At 43.1% G+C, this 18,633-nt stretch overlaps 1 protein-coding gene across 7 annotated transcripts in view; it reads right to left on the bottom strand.

Annotated features, from left to right (window-relative positions):
• Positions 1 to 18,633, bottom strand: part of DIAPH3 (diaphanous related formin 3) — a 2,562,783-nt gene that overhangs the window by 2,478,388 nt on the left and 65,762 nt on the right. For 6 of the 7 annotated variants that reach the window (XM_069640497.1, XM_069640493.1, XM_069640496.1 and 3 more), the window contains exon 2: positions 16,422 to 16,454. The exons of the other annotated variant lie outside the window; for it this stretch is intronic. In XM_069640497.1, the coding sequence (XP_069496598.1) occupies positions 16,422 to 16,454 (33 nt within the window). The remainder of the gene's footprint in view (positions 1 to 16,421; positions 16,455 to 18,633) is intronic. 7 annotated transcript variants of the gene reach the window in all.

The following is an 18,633-nucleotide window of genomic DNA, read 5'->3' as shown; positions in this document are numbered from 1 at the left end:
TGCCTCCCCAGCAATAGTAGCAAACTCAATATTGGAATTAAGCTGTCCCAACCCACTAAACATCAGAAGTTAGAGGCATCTTGCAAGAGAGAACTGGGTGACAAACTTGGGAATGCTCACTATGGTTACCACCAACATAGCAGATATCAAATCAAAACATTAGTTAAGATGAAAAGGGACCCGAAACGTGTCAAGTCAGCACGCTGGGAGAAGGAGATTTCAACTGATGAGAAACTGGTGATGGCAGAACAGATGAGGGAACTACAGCTTCAGAATTAGAAACTTACTCTCAAGCTATCTGAGCAAGAAAATAATACCAGATGACAAAACATTTGCATTGCTGGATTTCCTGAAAATGCACAACAAGGTAATACCACCGACTTTATACATACGAGTCAGATGAAAGTACTTAAGACTTTCTTTGGTGTTCTTGATTAATCTATTATAACGGGACCAGTATCGGAGCACGGAACCGAGATTCAAACCTGTGTTGCTCTGCATTGTCTTGCTTCCAAGATAAACATGTTGTGGTCTGATCTCTCACTGACGGGGCCAATGAGTTATTCCTTACTTCCTTCAAGTGGTGATTGGTTATGACTATGTGCTAATTTCCATCAGTTTCCCTTTCCCCAATAACCACTCTCACCTTGGGATACTTCTTTCACTGCCAGTGTTTTTTCCTGATCGGTGCATCTACTGCAGCGTGCAAGGGCTTGTGAAGAATCCTACCGACTCCCCACTAATTCCCTGCCTAAAGTCTCCTCCCAGGTGGCCAGGGAAAGGCAGATGCTTTCTGATACTTAGCGGCAGGGGGTGTTCTGCGGGAGGGTCACCTGGGAGGAGAAGCGGCTCTGGGAAAGGAGAGGACTCTGTGGGATAAGACACGATGGGCCTCATAAGTTTGGCGGTAGCCTTGCCGGTAAATCCGGGGCAACACTGTTAAGAGTTAACACATACAAGTGTTGCCCAAACCAAGAGAGACTAAAACCAAGGCAATTGCATCTGGCAAATGTTATCAACAGAAGGGGGCCACTGAAAGGTTCATAAACTGTGAAACGTGTTGCCCATATTGTACAACATAGGGTAAACGCTGGTATAAACTCACATTGCCAAAGCCAAAGGACGAGTAGGAAAATACCCTTTCCCTGTCAGTCTTTGGGTAATTGTGTAGAGGGGAAACAAGAGTGGTAAGAAGGCTGTGCTTCTGGAAAAGGAGACCCAGAAGGAGAGGGGCATTATTTGCAAAAGAGCATTAAAGACCATCAATGTAAACCTTGGCCTTCCCTGAAGAGTTGTTGAAAGTTTTGAAGTGGCAATCTGTTGAATATTATAAAGATGTTGTGAACTTGTCAGTTGACCTTAACCACAAAAAGCACTTGTTGAGAAACGCTGTTCGGGCAGGGAAGTATGGCTGCATAGCAAAACATTGGGAGGAGTAGGCCTAGCATGAGAGTAAACCAGGTCTAAGTTGAAGAAGTGCCACAAAGTGGTCCTAGCAGAGACAATTTGTGTGGTTTGTGGTACTAAAGGAGGAGCTGTCTAAAGGGGTTACACAGAAGCTTTATTTCTTTAGAAATTATCAGTTGTGGCAAACCATCCTGACCAAGACAATTATTGGTGAACTGAGAACTTGCTCAATGAAGAGGAAGATCCTTCCATTTACTGTGTTTGAACTATCTGTTGACAAGTTGAATCGAATTGTGTTTGATCATTGTTGCAAATCAGGATTTCCTCATTTTCTTTTCTTGAACTGTGACGCAGAATCGCATTTAAACTTGGGGAAGGGAAATCTATCCTGGTTATAAAAAGAGACTATGTTAACATTACAAATTAAATCATCATTGTTTTGAAATGCCATGCATTTGCTTGTTTATTTATTGTATATCTAAGTGTGAGGGACAGTAATCCTTGGTTAGTGTTTCCTTTAGTTTATTTTAGGCAGGAAAATCCCCGCTGCTCTTGGCCGCAAACCCATATAGTATTTGCTGTTAATATTAGAAAATTGGGAGTATGGTTGGAAGCTAATCTCAGTTAAGGCTCTCAAATTGGTGGCATGTTTAAGAGCTCGTTCTTTGAGCTTCAGCAACTAAGACGTGCTCTGCCCTAAAGCCTGAAGGATATTCATCATGTAAATTTGGGCTCACCTGGACTAGGAAATGTATATTGGTCACCCTTCCAGTCAGATTGGGTTTTCAGTCCATCTATAATGCTGCACTTTGGCTGATCTTTTGTCTCAATTGTTCGATTCCATCACTCCTTCGTGCTGGCATCTTTACTGCGTGTTGGTTCGTAGTCAGACCACTTTCAAGACCTTATATGCCCACCACAGCCCTTCAATTTGCAGTCCTGAGACTTCTTTGACTCAGTTCAATGACCAGGGTTGACCGAAATTGTGCCACTACAAAAATATGAATTTCCTTCATCAGCATAATTACCTTCTGCCTAGCCTCCGGGCATTTAGAAAAGGAGTTAAGCCTTCCTATTTAGCTAAGCCTAGCTCATGTTGGGAACTCTAGCATGCTGGGACTCATTTTATTGCGCCTAAAGTCAATTAATTTTGAAGGGAGTTTTTTTCCCACCTTGTGCACTATGAAAGCTCCACTCAAATAAAAAGTAAAAAGGACGACGATGTGGTTGGATTCCCAACGTTCCACTGTCCTGCCACATAAATAAATGCCATTCATTTATTTAAATGGGAATTCCTACTGGAGGCACAACAGTGAACAGAGAGCTTCAAACCAGAAAGATAATGATAGCATATTTATTGAGATATTTAATTTCAAACCAGTACAGACCCATGTGCACAGGTTGATTTAAACATTTTTTTTAAATCAATGGTAGCATGCAACAACTAGCTCTGTTGTACTGTCACTTGTGAAGATGTTGAAAGACAATATTTTCATCCAGTCGTGAACTTTGTATTTACAATGGCTACCAGTGGCATGTCCAAAGTTTATAGAATGTAAACGTTCTTCACGTTTTACTTTTTTTGTGGGAGGGCATGGTTACTTATGAATGGGTCCTTTTATTTTTATTTTTCCGGCAGGGCTTTAGCCAGCACCACATTTTTGAAAAAAAAAAAACATTCTCAATCGACACAAACTACATAGCAAAATGCGTGAACTCTTATAAAACCAACTACCCTTTAAATCACAAAGGAGTTCTAGGTGAAGAAGCAAGACTTGGAAGCAAGGCCACAGCCAGGCCAGTAGTTGGAATTAATTGAAAATCTTCCAGCCATCAACCTTCAGTTTTGAAGAAGCAAGTATAACCTAGCAAGCCATCAACCACCAAGGAAGAATTGAGTAGGCGCACTCTTGAGAGGACAGCCAACTGAAGACCACAGACAGATGCTACGCCGCACCTACCCTCCCCAAGTAGTGACACGAGGACCCTTTCAGGCAGAAAAATAAACTAGCAATGTACAATGACAATAAGTTCAATGCTGCACCAAGACAAATCCAAAAAGCTGCAGATGTTTATCCTCAACTTGCAATAAATGATAAAACAGCAAGTTATTGCCACTTACTGTCACTGAACACCAGCTAGAGCTGAAATAACAGATGTCCACTCTCAGGGTGGGCAATCACTGTCCAGGTGCCTCCTGTGCAACCATTCTCTGGCAACCTCTCAGAGCGGGCAGAAAGTTCCCTCAATGCAGGTGACACGTAAGGTAGGGTAAGGCCACACCATTAGCCTTCAAAGACGTAAGCCAGTCTTTGAGATGCAGAAATGTTGCCTTTTTTAGTATAAACAATTGGCTTGAAGACAAATCTACATTTAGGAAGCCGAGTTGAATAAAACTGTTAAAGTAACCCTAACCCTAAGAAACTACTCAAATAAATGTGGACCATGCAGGTTAAATTTAGAGACCAGCCAACGTGTGAAAATGAATGCACTTCATTTTAACTCCATCACTACACATACATCGACTGACCCAAGTCCATTTATCCCAGTAGAGTACTAACTATTATGATCCAATATTCTGTTCTTTTAACAGAGATGCACAATGTACTGTACTTTCATCACCACATATTGGCATTCCTGCTTAGGAGAGCACGGTTCCCCGATTAGCTTTTTGGAAGCGATTTGGTTCTCGCTCATGCTGAGCAACATATCATTGCTCCTCTCCCTCAAAGAATTTGATGTTGCTAGCCACCTAGTCTAAAGACAATGCAGACTTTTTTTTTTTAAATCCCTTCTAATCTAAACAGTTCTTTGATTATAAACATTAAAAAAAGCCAAAATCGAATAATGTCCAAGAGTAGATCTGTGGGATCCATTGTAATGTACCTGCTGCATATTAGAGCTTTGTTGAATTGACCTCTAAGGAATCCTGAATCTTTCTTCCTTTGCTATGGTCAGCCGATTCCAGCTACGCCACAGTGGATCATGGGGCGGAGAAGATAGAAAAGAAGAGGGTGCAGTTAGAGCCAACGGATGTCTGACAGAACCAGTGAGCAGCAGCGAGAATGAAACAGCAGGAGAACGGGACACTGCAGAAAAGGGCCAAAAGCGAGAGGAAGAAGATGGTAGGATAATGTGAAGGAGTATGAGAGCGATCAGACAAAGACAGAAAATAGCGCGTACGGGCAAGAGTATAACCAGCTTCATGGACACCCTGCACTGTGGAGACAGAGTAGAGAATAGCCAAAACGGGGATTAAAATTGGGGGAGCTATTAAGTTTCTGCTTCTACCCTAGGAGAGGCTAGTTTGCTTGAAACCAAGAGCTATGAGTGGCTACTTTTGGCTCCCCAGGCCAACTGGTGCCTACAAAAACGCATATGTGGCATTAACTGAGCGTTTAGGAATGGCAATAAAGAAGAATTGGGACACAACTAGAACACATTTAAACATAATCGATGGATCATAAATAAAAGCCAAAAATGTAAACTGTGCAGCTCATGTGGAAGTTCAATTTGTAGTGGACTGTGCACCCGCTCCTGGTGACCCAGTGGTAGCCCCTGCTTGCTGGATGATGCCAGACACCCAGCAGCTGCCTTTAGCTACTGCTCATCAAACCTTAATTTCGAGCCCTCCCCAAGGTGGCACCTGAGACAACAGCAGATCTAAAAACCTCAGAAGGCAATTGTATGAAAAAACAATGCACGCTGGTCTTGGAGGCCAAGTTCCTAGCGCCATTTAAGAAAGTGACTGGAAGGGGAAACAGTGAGCCAACGGACGCAAAGACATATCTTAACTGCCTTTGATAGAGAATGTAAAAGAAACATTAAATGCTTGAACTTACAGGTATCATTATGCAAGAAAGTGAAGGGAGACAACACCCGCGAGACGTAAAACCAAATCCTGAAAAGTCTTAAAGGAAAACGAGAGATCTTTGGCAAACCAACAACCAGAGGCTTGAGTCCTGGGCGACTAGAACATCTTTTTGGATAATAACGTTTCGAACGATATTCCTTGCATCTTAGTTTCAGACATCACCACACGGTCCACGTTCTCCATGGCGCATTCATGTTAAACTGTATGGTGCACAGTGGTTTCAGTACGCTCCCCACTCACGTGTTAGGCACCTGTTGATAAAGTCATAGAGAAAAGCCTTCTAGGCTGGGGGCACTGTCTGTAATGTGTCAAGTAAGCAGGAGACAAGCTCTGCCACCACGGTTTCAGCTTTTCAAAAGAACACGAATGCTAAAAATAGCTACTTTCCAAAGCTTCCCTTTAGAGCAGATGCCGTTTAGTGACTAAGTAGACGACTGCGGACTCGGATGCCCGGGCATTAATCCAGTATTTCCCACTTGAATACATGTTGATAGAGCGGGCAAATCGACCCGATCTGACAACTCGAGAATAGTTAGAAATTGGTTAAGTGATATCAGCATATGCTGAATACAAATAAACTGAACACAATAGAACCAGCAACACACCTTAAAGGGCTGGATCATGTGCTACACAGAAGAGTAGAACTGATGCATGAATCCACACCATGCTAGGTAATTGTCTATTCTGTGGAAACAGCCTGTACTGGCACCGAAACCCAGTTACATATACTCCATCACATATTTTAATCAAGTAGTAGTGTAAGGTGTACATTTTGCATTCCCCACCAGCCATTGGCTAGTGATACTGCGAGTAAGAAATGATGTGCTGTGTATATGTACAGGATTGAGGTGGCGAGTGACTTATGGCTGACTAGTAGCTTGCAACTTGAATTTTTCCTACATACGTGCTTCGATGCGATATATGGTGTCACTTTTGGGCAGACACTCAAAAAAAAAAATTAAATACACCTTTTCTAGTTATGTTCACATCAGACAAAAACACTTCCACCACCACAGGAAGGCAGGAAGAGCATATACATACATTAAAAAATGGGTTAACACAAGATAGCATTGGAATAGCGCCAATAAAGTGTGCATTACTCAATCTCCACATTCCCACCCCCCCCCCACAAAAATCATACCCTAAACGGTATCTGTTACATACCAAACTTAACACCCATCTCCTTGCCATACAGATAAAGGCCACATAGCAACTCCCCTAACTTAACCCCACTGCATCCTCTTCCGATGGCCGCCTACGTCTCAGGAAGTCGCCGAACGGCTCCTATATACAACAGCTCCCATATATCCACGGGTGTGCAGCAAGCCAGTGCGAGTTGACAGAATTCAGTTTCCATATCATTACACCAGGTCATGTCGGAGAGCCACTTCTGTCCTGCAGGCAGCTCTCTACCCTTCCATGACATTAGAATGTACCTTTTGGCCAAAAACAAGCTAATAGACAGGAGCTTCCTAGCACTTGTAACCAGTCCCGGCAACCATACAAACATACAGCACCCTAGCGGCAACCACCTGCAGAATCCGTCATGTCTAGTACATGATTCAAAATTTCTACTAGCCGGGCACAAAGCCAAATCATATGCAGAAACCCTGCACCTGGTGCCCTACGTCTGGGACATCCGTCATCCACCGACTCGTCACACCTGCTCTGGCGGGACAGGGTAAAAAATGCTCGATGTAAACCCCTGCACTGAACAGTTTAAAGTGAGCGTTCAAGGTACTTTTGCAGGTGTACCTGCACATATCCTTCCACTTATCTATATCCATACGTACTTCATCTGCCCATTTCCGTCTACAAATAAAATCCACCTTTGGGGCAGCTTCCTGCACCCGACTAGAAATGCTTGACACAGTGCCCCTCGCCCTGGCCGAGTGGACTATATATTTCAGGAGTATAACAGATTCCAGTGGGAAATCAGGGGTCCATTTTGAAGACAGTGACTGGACCACATGGAAATGCTGGTTGAGCAGGGGGGACAGCAAGCACAAGACAATCGGGCCCTGCCGACATATCAGAGGTTCTAAGCTGTTAGAAAAATGTACTTTTTCCCTTTAGATGGCAGCAACATCTTGGAAGATGCGGTCTAGTAATTCAGTTGGGGTCTGTAGTCTCTAGAAGCTTCGGTTCTAATCATGTTGCCCCCAAAGTGTGCTATTTAAAAGGAAATTCCTTTAATTTTTTTCCCTCTCTTTTTCTCTCCTTGCCTCCCCCCTTTTTTTCCTCTTTCCTTCTTCATATTTAAGAGTGTTTTCAAATGATATGTAGTATTTTTTGATAAGTTGAGGGTGAGGCGTGGGGTGGGGTGGGTATGGAGATACTATTGGGTTTTGTTTATGTGTTGTGAAATGATTCACTGAATGAACATTGTTTTGGTTGTATTGTATTATGGATTAAGAAAATAATAAGTGTTCCAAAAAATGATTTTACTTAATTGTGCCAAAGTCCCCTTCCCTGCCAATATGCGAAGGCAAAAAATAAGCTACAGTTTATGTAGCTGCCTCATCTAGTGTGCATTTGGCATTAGAGTATAAATTATCTTCATCATGGAGCAATGGTTAAAAATCCTGGTTCTGCGTGCGGGCACAATCGCAAACACCGGACACATTTGCTCAGACTCCAATAGTGCCGTCAACATCCGACTACAAGGTGGGATCCTGGGTAAATCACTTGGCCTGCTTTGGCCCTGGCTCCCCTGTGATTGGTCGTAAATTAAGAACACCTAGATGCAAGTTAGAAAAAGTGAAAATATACATCTGGCTGTTTTTAAATCCGTTATAAAAATGAGGTACTTCCTATGGCAATATTATAAAACGTGTTAACGGTGGTAAGATTTAGGCACGTTTAGTGAAAAATATCTTAAACCAAACAATACTTTAATGCATTTTAGATTTCACATTTCAACTTTAAGGAAAAATGTGCTTGAATAAAAATAGTAGTTTGTGTTCTCTAATCGCAGCAACTCATGTCTGATCCTTCCTGTTTCTAAGTGCTGAAGTGGTAGATATTATTAGCCAATGAAATAGTCAATCCCACAAAGGCAGCATTTTATGTTTGATTGTGTATTCAGAGTCGGGGAGGGATTGCCTCGCATTCAAATTTCTTCTATGAGAGACACAGCTTCATCTCACCGATGATGCCCAAAAAGGCTGAAACACGTTAAGGGGTTGCTGTTGGTACTCTTGTTCAGAGGAGAATTGCCTACCATTTCGGTGCTGGACTGCCCCTGGGCAGGACAAAGACTGATATGCGGGGACATTTCTTCTCTGTGAAAGGGACAGTGAGCTAAAGACCTAGTAGAGTCTCTCCCAGGGGTTATTCACCCAAGAACAGGTCATTGGGCTGTGTTTGTACTGGAAGAGAGATTCCCAGACCCCCCCCCCTTGTTTTGTATTGATACATTTAGCTTGCCTGCTACTAATATGGAGAAGCCATAAGGAATGATATGGAAGCTATAGGTCTCTGAAATGGACGGCAAAGGAGAGGCAGGATTTGAGTACATGGAGAAGATGACCTGATCGCCAGAGGTGTGCAGAAACAAGGCACAAGTTACCAAGACAATAAGCCACCTGAAGAAATTCAGGCTAAAATCCTCATAATTACAGGCAAGAGGGCTTCATTTCATGGTCTCGGCAAACATGGACCAGCTGAACGAGACAATACACATTCAACCAAGGTAGACGGAGAGGGCCGTTCCCATCGAACCAGGGGAGAACAAACTACAGGTGTTGCTCACAAACTGCTATCTAAAGTCACTCTCACAGGCTTAGGTGATCAAATATAGCTAACACTTCAGACCTCCATGTTTCTCATTGCCTTGAAAAGGTGCACTCGGGCCAAGAACCATCCAGGGTGCCAGGGATGGGAGGACACATTATGCCCAATCCAGGTTCACCTTTCACGTGGGGGTATAATTTGTTGGAAGGGTCAATGGTCTTTTTGCGACACTGCAACAGTGTGGATTGATTCCAATAGAAGAGGTGCTAGGAGGAGCCAGTAGATCGGGCTATCCAATTGTAGAACTAACCCGTATATCATCTATATGTAGCTTACCAAAACTAACCGATGTATATGTGTGATGGGTTTCTGGGTTGGAGCATAAATTTGTGATGTCATACAGGAATAAAACCAGTTGAAACATGCTTGGAAGAGGAGAGCTCTGGAGGATACTTGTTTTTCTGGTGTGATCCCTGTCATTTTGTATGCTAACAAAAGACAGTAACTTTGCCCCATGGCGGAGTCTTCCGTTCTTGTGGCGGGCAGTCTCTGATGTGCACAGGTGTTCTCGGCTTCCAATTGGGGTGACTGTGCTAGAGAGTCCCGGCAACAACTATACAGAAGATAATAAATGATACATTACCCCGCTAATTCCACGGTGCAGAATTTGGCTGGTGATTTGACCCGTGGCGAGTAAGAAATGGTCTGCTTTGTGTGCGCATAGAATTGAGGTGGTGAGTGACTCTTATGGCTGGCTAGTAGCTTGCAATGTGAATTTTTGCCCTTTGAAACCAATATGCTGAAAAGTAACACATTTAATATTCAGTGTCACAACCGCATTATTGGAAGTGCTTTTTCAGGTTATCCCATTTCCAATCAGAAAATTCGATCCACTGCCGGCAACACTAGGCCAGTAGTAGCACACGTCAACCTGACCAGACAATATGCTGCCTGTGTCACATGACCATTTAGCATTTGTGAACTCTTTGACTTCTATTAAATTCACTGGTTGTTCTACCCAAGGGCAAAGTTCTACATCCCTGCACCCAGGGGTGGACGGGCCTACAGGACACTCTGGAAGGTTATCGGTGGGTCTCTGCATCAAGAGCCTTCTGTGTGGGTACCCTGGCTTTCTGCTTCTCTTAGCCTCTCTCCCAGGCACCTCTAACACTTTCTTTCGATCACTTTGAAGTACAGAATTAGCCTTCAACCCGATTCTCAGGGAAATGCCCTTTAAAATTCACAAATTGAGCCAATGTGTTACAAGTTTCTTGTGCGAAAGCAACCCCCACCCTCAACATACCCTACTTGAAGCTGTTGGGCTTGCTCCCATGGTGTAACAATGCGCCACTTAGAAAAACATTTCCAGAACCACTTTTGGTTCACAGTCAATCCTTGCCTACCCAGCCTGTTTTGCCCCCTACAAATGTCCATCGTCATGTGCTGCCATTTGTGCAGCATTCCTGTGGGCATTACGCAGCATTTACCAACAGGGCGGAAACAGACCATCTACTCCTGAAAACACTGCAATTCAAGGTACTAGTGATAAAGCTCCCCATCATACGACGACTATCAAAAAGTCTGCTTTAAAAACTAGGTTGGTTTTTTTAAAATGCTGTTTGCAGTCATGATTTTATTTTACAGCAGGGTTCGAAATTGAAGGGAGCTGGGAACTATTTAGCTCCTGCTTCCATCCTAGGAGAGCATGGTTGGCTTGAAGCAAACCGCTACCAGGAGCTTTTTTCAGCTCCCCAGGCCAAGTAGTGCCTTAAAAACATGCCTGGGTGCCGTCACTTTGAGAATGCTTCTAAAGAAAAATAAGGGAACATCAGTACACATTTAAACAATGAATTATACAAAATGGACAAAAAGTTAAAGTGTGCATCTCATGTAGATGGTAGACTTGCAGTATCTCCTGCCTACTGGGTGATGCCGGACGCACAGGGGCAGGTTTTAGCTCCTACTCACTGAATCTCGATTTCGAACCCTGTTACTGTAGAATTCAAATATTTTACGTGGTTCCAAAATTTGGCTAAAGTCTCCTGCTGCACCAATGTTCAACAAGATCATTCAAACGATAATACATTATGTCGGACAGATGGAATTGACATGGTTGCCATTCCGAGTCATTAAAATCCGTTGAAATACTAGATTTTGCTCTAGGTTGTTCACAGACTAAACCCATTTTCATTTATTATATGCAGGCCCCGTTAATTAATTTGATCCTGGAGGCTGTCCTGGGTTCCTTCCTTTGCCCTGAAACCTTCAGTGCTGTTGGAAGTGCAGGTTGTCCAACTGAGTAATTGTTCCACAGCTGTGTGAATTTCTGTCCACTTTCAAATGTTTACCAAACTAGGGAACTGCAGATTAGGGAAGCGGTTGGAAAGGGGTGGTTTATATGCAAATTATACACCGTAGTCCGCTCTCCACTACAATGCCGGACTCCTCAAATGTTTGCTGGCATGGCACTAGCAGCGCCAGTCTCGGGCTGAATGCTTATCAGTCATCCCTTCCGTCATGGTCAGCCACTTATCCCTACTAAATACCTGGCTGCTCGTTGCCTATCGTGGCCGAGCGGCCCTTCAGTGTTGCTTTTTGGCACATTGAGGGGTTTACATTTGTGGCTTGCAGTCTGAAAGATTCCCTCCCCACTGCTCAATGCTGTGCGGTGGGCTTGGCTGTGGCATGAAGCACTACTCGGAAAACAAACATCTGCAGGGATAAGAGGCAGTCATCGAAGTAGGTCAATGTCAGTGCTTAACATTTTAGACATCGTTTAGCCAACTTGTGGCTGTAGATCAACAGGGTACAGCCATACTGCCCAGTCCATTTAGCTTTCATAGAAAAGTTAAAATGTTCATCACTGCGATAGTTGATGTGCAATCTTGATCTTTCTTCACACAGAAAAAAAAAGGATAGACCATAACAATGTTGATGGTGGTATATTTCTAAAAATTCCAAATAGGTTTGATTAAACGAGTATTTCCACATTACGTACATTCCATTACAGTTGTGGTATATTGCAAACTATTCTAGTTGGTTTTCAGAATTGCATATTCCATACTTATACACATTCTTTGTTTCTCTCCCACAGGTCCCCCACGTGTGTCATCGTTTTAGACACCTTTTTCAGGGGGTAACAGAGCAAAAGTGTCCAGTGATGCAGTGCATTAGAAATTGTGTGTAAAAAAATATTTTAAAACGTATACAATAATGTGACGTCATAAAATTGATACGAGGGACACATGAAATTGAAACCGGAACCTATGGGGAGAATGGATATTTTAGGCAAAAGAGCAAAAGATACTCTGCTCTATATGCAACAGAAGGTAACAACGTGTTCGCTAATTTCAGGCCCAAAGCAAAGGGTTCTGGGGTAAAAGTCCTGAATCGATAGATGCCGCCTTGATTCGGGGACATGCAGGAACACTTATCCTACTTCATATAAGCCAGATTCAGAACAGGAAACGGCACAGAGGCCGATTACTTCCACGATTCAGAACATCGGAAGGCTATAAAATGGCATCCGGTAAAATGGCATCCGGGTCATGCGATGAAGCCGTTGGATCTCTTGGCATCCTTACACGCAGACCACACCCATCCTTCTAGGTCACACCCAGCAAACGGGCTTCACTGGTTCCCTACTAAAGAAGCTCTGCTCCTGCGTTACCGACCAGTCTAGTACTGTGATGTGGGAGCACCGAGATTTGTAATCGTATAACCTTAGATGGAGTACTGCAGGAATAAGCATGGTCACTTGCCTCGTTTAATTTATATTGCCACCCTTCGGCTAAATTAATGCATGGTGGACAGGCGACCCCCGTATCCTCGGTGTCATGGACGGAGGCGATGCAAGTTTAAAAGGAATTTTTGGCCTGCGTGTCGACAGTTAGCAAAAGGATGAATACCAACCGTCTTAAATTCAATACCAGAAATCTTGATCTGTGGCAAATCTTCAGCTGGCTGCAATACAGATGTGTGAACCTCTGAATTTTGCATCTGCCCATCTCCTGTGCCCCAGGTCAGGAATCTTAGCTTCTTGAGAAACACCTGAACCTTTTCACACAGATGAAGAAAGTGAATCAGTATTGATGTTGGCCATAAAACCTTTATATAGGGACTCTTTTTCGTTCCCACACAGTTTCCTCCAGATGAGACGGATCATTTAATCAAGGCTGAATTATTGTAATGAGGGGATATAACCCCTGGATGTGTGGGGACCGGGCAAAAATGGCCAGCTGCCCAAATTAAGTGCACAAGCAAAGCGGGTACTAAGTTGTTTGCTGGCGGCTTCCGAGCGGGCAATGTAAGAAAGGGGTAAGGGGAACTGGCAGAGTAAAACTCAGGCTTTGTTCAGGCCCTTAACTCAGTTAGTGGGCCGTACTCGACAAGGTCTGCACACCACCATACCCTGGGGTTCTAGCATCTCAGTGTCTTATCGTTGGAGATTCGGTTATGTACGATTTTCTGCTCAAGCCATATCACTTCTGTTGCAGCCCCCTGACCCCCTATACATGGAACGCCACTTTTTATTTATTTTTTAATTTTATTTTTTAGTGCATTTAGTTATGCACTGAATGTATACTGCACACCACTGACATTTGCAGGGTCTCCAGGCGCTCTGGCAGCTCAAAGAGGGGGATTGTGTTACCAAAGTGGGAGAAAGGGAAAATGCAAGACAGCTTTGTATGCAGGTCCGTTACCAAATTTTCTGTGATGAGTTTAGCGGCATTTGTGCCCAGAGAAGAGCCTGCGGTACCTCTGGTGACATAATGCATCAGCCGGGACTATGATATGAAAGTTAAATGTAGAGGTGTAGCATTCTGTTTGATGCCTGGTGTAAGGGTATTTAATTGCCTTGTGCAAATGGCTTAGTTTGTATGTGTATGGCGTTTTAGCATAGAGGAAGTGAATGTTCGCTCGTGCAGGGAGGTATAAAGTGGAGCGCCCAGTGGGCAATTTGGGGGACCCTCACGGTGTGTCCATTGCAACATTTACGTAGGGTTGTCCCATTGGCAACATCTTGGTAGGGGCGCCCTTAGGGTAAGGTACTTTTGCGGCACTGACATAAGGCACCTGGTGTGGGCTGGTATCGCTGGGAACTGACAGTGTGACGCGACTAGTCCTGAATAAGAGAAGAGGGCACACGGGCGGAGTGGAAAACCTAGGGAGCATGCACCAATGGGCATCAAATAGATGGCAGTTGAGGCTAGCTCAAAAGGAAAGATAAGAGTAGGGATTCCAGAGAGGGCAGAGATCAAGGTGCGATATCTAGGAATCAGTCACGTGAATTACACTGAGCATCAGCAAAGCAAAAATGACAGTAGGGGGACACAATATATGTAGGGAAAGGAGATTACCAAGGGCTAAACACAAACTCTTTTCAGCATTTCATAAAAAAAACTGCAGACATACAGGCTCCCTTTTACCTAGTAAATCTCCAATTTAAAATGAACCTTCTAGCACATTATTCTACAATATCTATAGTCTGAATAGTTAGTTACAGTATGGATAAAGAGAAGCTCTCCGCTTATCATGAAACATCTTTGTGTCGATGTTCTGCAATAAAACCGTTCAACATGCATAGTCGACACCCTGCGTTTCAGGCCTCTATGCGAAGTACAAGGTCCTCCTCTGTCCCACTGTCTTCATTCTAGACACCAGGCCTTCATCAGGACATGTATAGAATTTTTACAATATGCAGTGCTTCCCCACACACGCCATGATAGGAGTGCAACTTATTCTATCTCCATTTTCTTATGGGTCTGTCGCCAATTGCAGAGCGAACGCATGTAACCAATGGTTATACGATTTTCTGCCTACGTGCAGCCTGGTTTCTCCTTGAAGGTGCAATGAATACTTGCACGCGTTCAAATGCATCAATAAACATTCAAAAGGACAATGACAATGCAAAGGCTGAATGATTTGCAAATCTGCTTTGGAGAAGTTTGCTTTCAAACGAGAAGGGGTAAACATCAAGTCCTAACTATGCATTTAGGGACAGACCCATACAAAATGGAGAGAGGGATGTAGAAAACAATTATTCGCCCCCCAACCTTATTAATTCATTCACAGCCTTGTTCTAGACAAATGCTGAAACTGATCTCTGAAATCTTGTCATGGTGGTTCTGAAAATTCATCTGCTTGTCTTAGTTTTTCTTCCTAAGGTTATTCTTCTTGTGCTCGGTTTGTCGCCTTTACATTGATGTATTCAATTGATCGCTGTTAAATGTATTGCCTAAGCAATGGTTTTATTAAGGCTATAAATGTAAATCGAGTATCTTGGTTTTCAGTTTCACAGCTCCCAGATACACTTGCTCATTTAAAAAAAAATGTTTTAAATGCATCAACGAATGACTTATAAGTTGACTGAAAATTGCAAGGCTACTAACTCAGGCAATGGAAATAGTGAAAAGGTAGTATATGCAACTTAACATGTACATTTCCATATCTTTTTCAGTAAGCTATTCTTGTGTTTCTGAAACGCAAGTAACAATGAATGATGGGCCAGCTTTTCTGTACACATACCCCATTTCCACCCCTCGACCACCCCAAAAAAAAGATGGTTACAAACCCCAATAAACTAAAAACACAAGATTAAAATGCAATTCTCAAAAAAAGGGGGGGGCAGACGCTTGTGTGTGGGTGAGCGCAGCCATTTTGTACCCAGTTGACCACTTGCCCATTTAGCTGCCCATAATACTGCAATAACCCGGCCCTGTGAGCATGAAGCATGCGCCTTCAAATGCTTGGTTTTTCTTGAACACCTACATTTTCTCGTTCACAAGGAGACAATGTGTGCAGAAACTGAAGTAGAAGGCAAAATAAGCATTTCATCAAGCACCATGGTTTAAGACATGTACCCAGATCCGCAACAATCAAGCAGAGGGTTTGATTAGCACCAAAGCAGCAGCAACACCACCCACATTTTCCTCCAAAGCGTTTGACGTTCAACATATTCCCTTAGGCGTATTAAGAATGTTACATTCTGCAAGGCTCCTCTAAATAAAAGCACTCCTTGCGGCAGCAGCCTGTAGCTACACGGGCCTGAAGGCAACAGTAGCCTTGCAGAATTCATGTACAACTCTTACTTCTATGAAAAGCCAATGTGGGAGAGCTATGTGTCAAATTAAAGGGGGCCATGACCAATTGAGAGCGAGTTCCTAATTCGTGAGCACACATTAAGCACTTACAAAAGGGGAAATCTGTGGGCAGTGCTGCTGCTTGGATTCTCCCACCTTCTCCCAATTATACTTGTTTTTCAGCTTTAACACTTTAGAACAGAGGCAATGCAACCTGCACAGGTCCGGAAGTCGACATAACGAAAGGAATATGCCCTGTATCGCAAGCCATGCAGTATGTTATGTCCAAAGCGGCAAGCAAAACAGATTGCAGGCAACCTTACCACGTCGTCTGTAAGATTCCTAATATTTAACGGCTGCGGCATTAAGAAAAGAAAAAAAAGAAAAAAGAAAAGAGCAAACGTTTGATGAGAACAGGAGACAGTGGCATCTCTGCAGCATTAATTACGGTACATACAAAGCCTTATTGTTTCAGTAATGCAGATTAAATGCAATTAAGCCAGTGTTCGTCAATTTACTTTTTTTGTTTAAAACATTCGATGAAAGAATGAACAATACAATCTGAGAATTTCTTCAAAAATGATCAAACTAGCTGTAAAATCCACCAGCTACCCAAGCCTTAAGGCAGGAATACTTTAATCAAAAAGATATCAATTTCATTTTTTTTTATTATTCGCATGAGATTCATTTTATGAACAATGGCAAAGTGATGCTTGCACTTTCGATCCTCAGGAGGTGGAGGCAGGGACGGCCTCAGGGCCTTTCAACCATTTCAAATGAAAGCTGTCTCGATTCCCAGTGCCCTTCTCTCCCGCCCCTCCCAACAACTGCCCTCATGTTGCCAGTGAGCAGTCTTACAGCACGGCAATGTATTGCTTTCGTTTTGGGACTTTAAATGTGCGTTTTAAAAACACATTTAGAACATTGTTTTCTTTATGCCCACAAAAGAAACCAGACATTAGGGAATTTGGAGGGATTTTAATCTCCTAGGTTTTATTCATCCATTACCGTATTGTCTTTTAAAGAGGAAAGCTTTCTTTCCTCCCTCTACCCTACCCCCCCATTCTCTAGAACCCTAGTTAATGATTTTGGGAGATTTTTCAGGTGGGATACTTCTGGGGTGTGGTTTAATTTCTTTCCTGCCCGGATCCCCTTTATGCAAGGCTCTTAGCTGTTTAGTCACTTCTGTGTGGGCCTTGGCAATCTCTAGAACCGCGGTGAACGTGGGCTTACTCTGTTGTATAACAGCTTTTTGCAAGTATGGGAGCAGAGCATTGGTGAATTGGTCAAGAGCAAACATCTGTTACTTCCGGAAGAGTTTTCTTCCCAAGCCATTGGGACAAGGTATTATGAACCCTTGAGCCCAACTCCAATTAGGTTTCCGTAGGGCCCGAGCAGATCTTTCTGCACTTTTGTCTATAAAAGTTCTGTTTGCCCCACTCTTTTCCCGGTTTTATATCATCGAAAGAAGTGGTGCCTAACCAGTTCCAAGTTAGGTACGAGGCTTGGAGTTTCCCCCCCTTTAATAGCAGGGCTAAGTAGCAAGTCTTTAGTTCTTCACTCCAATTAAACTGCTGGGACAATCGTTCAAAGTTTCGAAAAAAGAATTCCCAGGTCCTATCCTCCAAATAGGGCTGTAAAACGGGAGCATGGGTTGATGTTGACTAGACACTATTCGGTCCAGCCCTTCCGGAATCCTTTGGCCCGCTTGTCTTTGGTGTTCGACCAAGCGTTGCAATAAAGCCTCTGTGGGATTCATAATGGAAGTTAGGGGGTGTGTCTTAAATGGCTTCACAGCGAGGAATTCTTTAAAAATGTTACTCCCAACAAAGTCCCTAAAGGACTCTTAAGCAAAGGCTTTTAAAAAGCGTGTTTATTCCAAGCAATCCTATGGGCGATTATTGGTGCCGGGGTCTGCCATACAATGCTCTCTCTCTCGGGGTCCCGCCAGCTTATATCAGATGGGCAAAGATCCCAAACTACCATATATGGTGTGGTGGAGTACAGAGTCGAACAAACGAGTGGCATGTTTCAAGAAAGTTTTATTTAAATGAAAATAACCTACCTCTCACATCAAACCAAAAGAGACAGGGGGCCAATTCAAAGACACCAAGATTCGGCCCTGATACAGCCAAAGGACAATCCACCACTAGTGAACCAGAGTGTCTGCCCTTTTCTTTCATCCACTACTTGAACGACTCAGTCTGTGTACAAAATAGGTCCCGAGTCTGAAATTCTGTTTTTGAACATTCACTTTATTAACAATTCTTCAAAACAAATTCAATGTCAAAAGCATACACAAATCAAAAAGGTTAGACAACAAATGACATGAAAAAGAACACAACCATAGTTTATACACTATACATTCTAAAAATCATCATAAAACTACCTGAAGTATAAAACCATAGATATAATGATTCATAAAAACACCCTTCCTATACAAAACTAAAAACCAATAGTGATGCGTTTACCAAAAAACCTTTACAGTACAAAGATGGTGTGCAAAATTGCTACTAAAGTGCAAATAAAGTTGAG

This window comes from Ambystoma mexicanum, chromosome 7q (genome assembly GCF_040938575.1).
Source record: "Ambystoma mexicanum isolate Mex_15411 chromosome 7q, UKY_AmexF1_1, whole genome shotgun sequence".
In the NCBI taxonomy this organism is placed as follows: Eukaryota; Metazoa; Chordata; class Amphibia; order Caudata; family Ambystomatidae; genus Ambystoma; species Ambystoma mexicanum.
The sequence above is the reverse complement of the archived record's forward strand: the minus strand, read 5'-3'. Positions and strand labels throughout refer to the sequence as shown.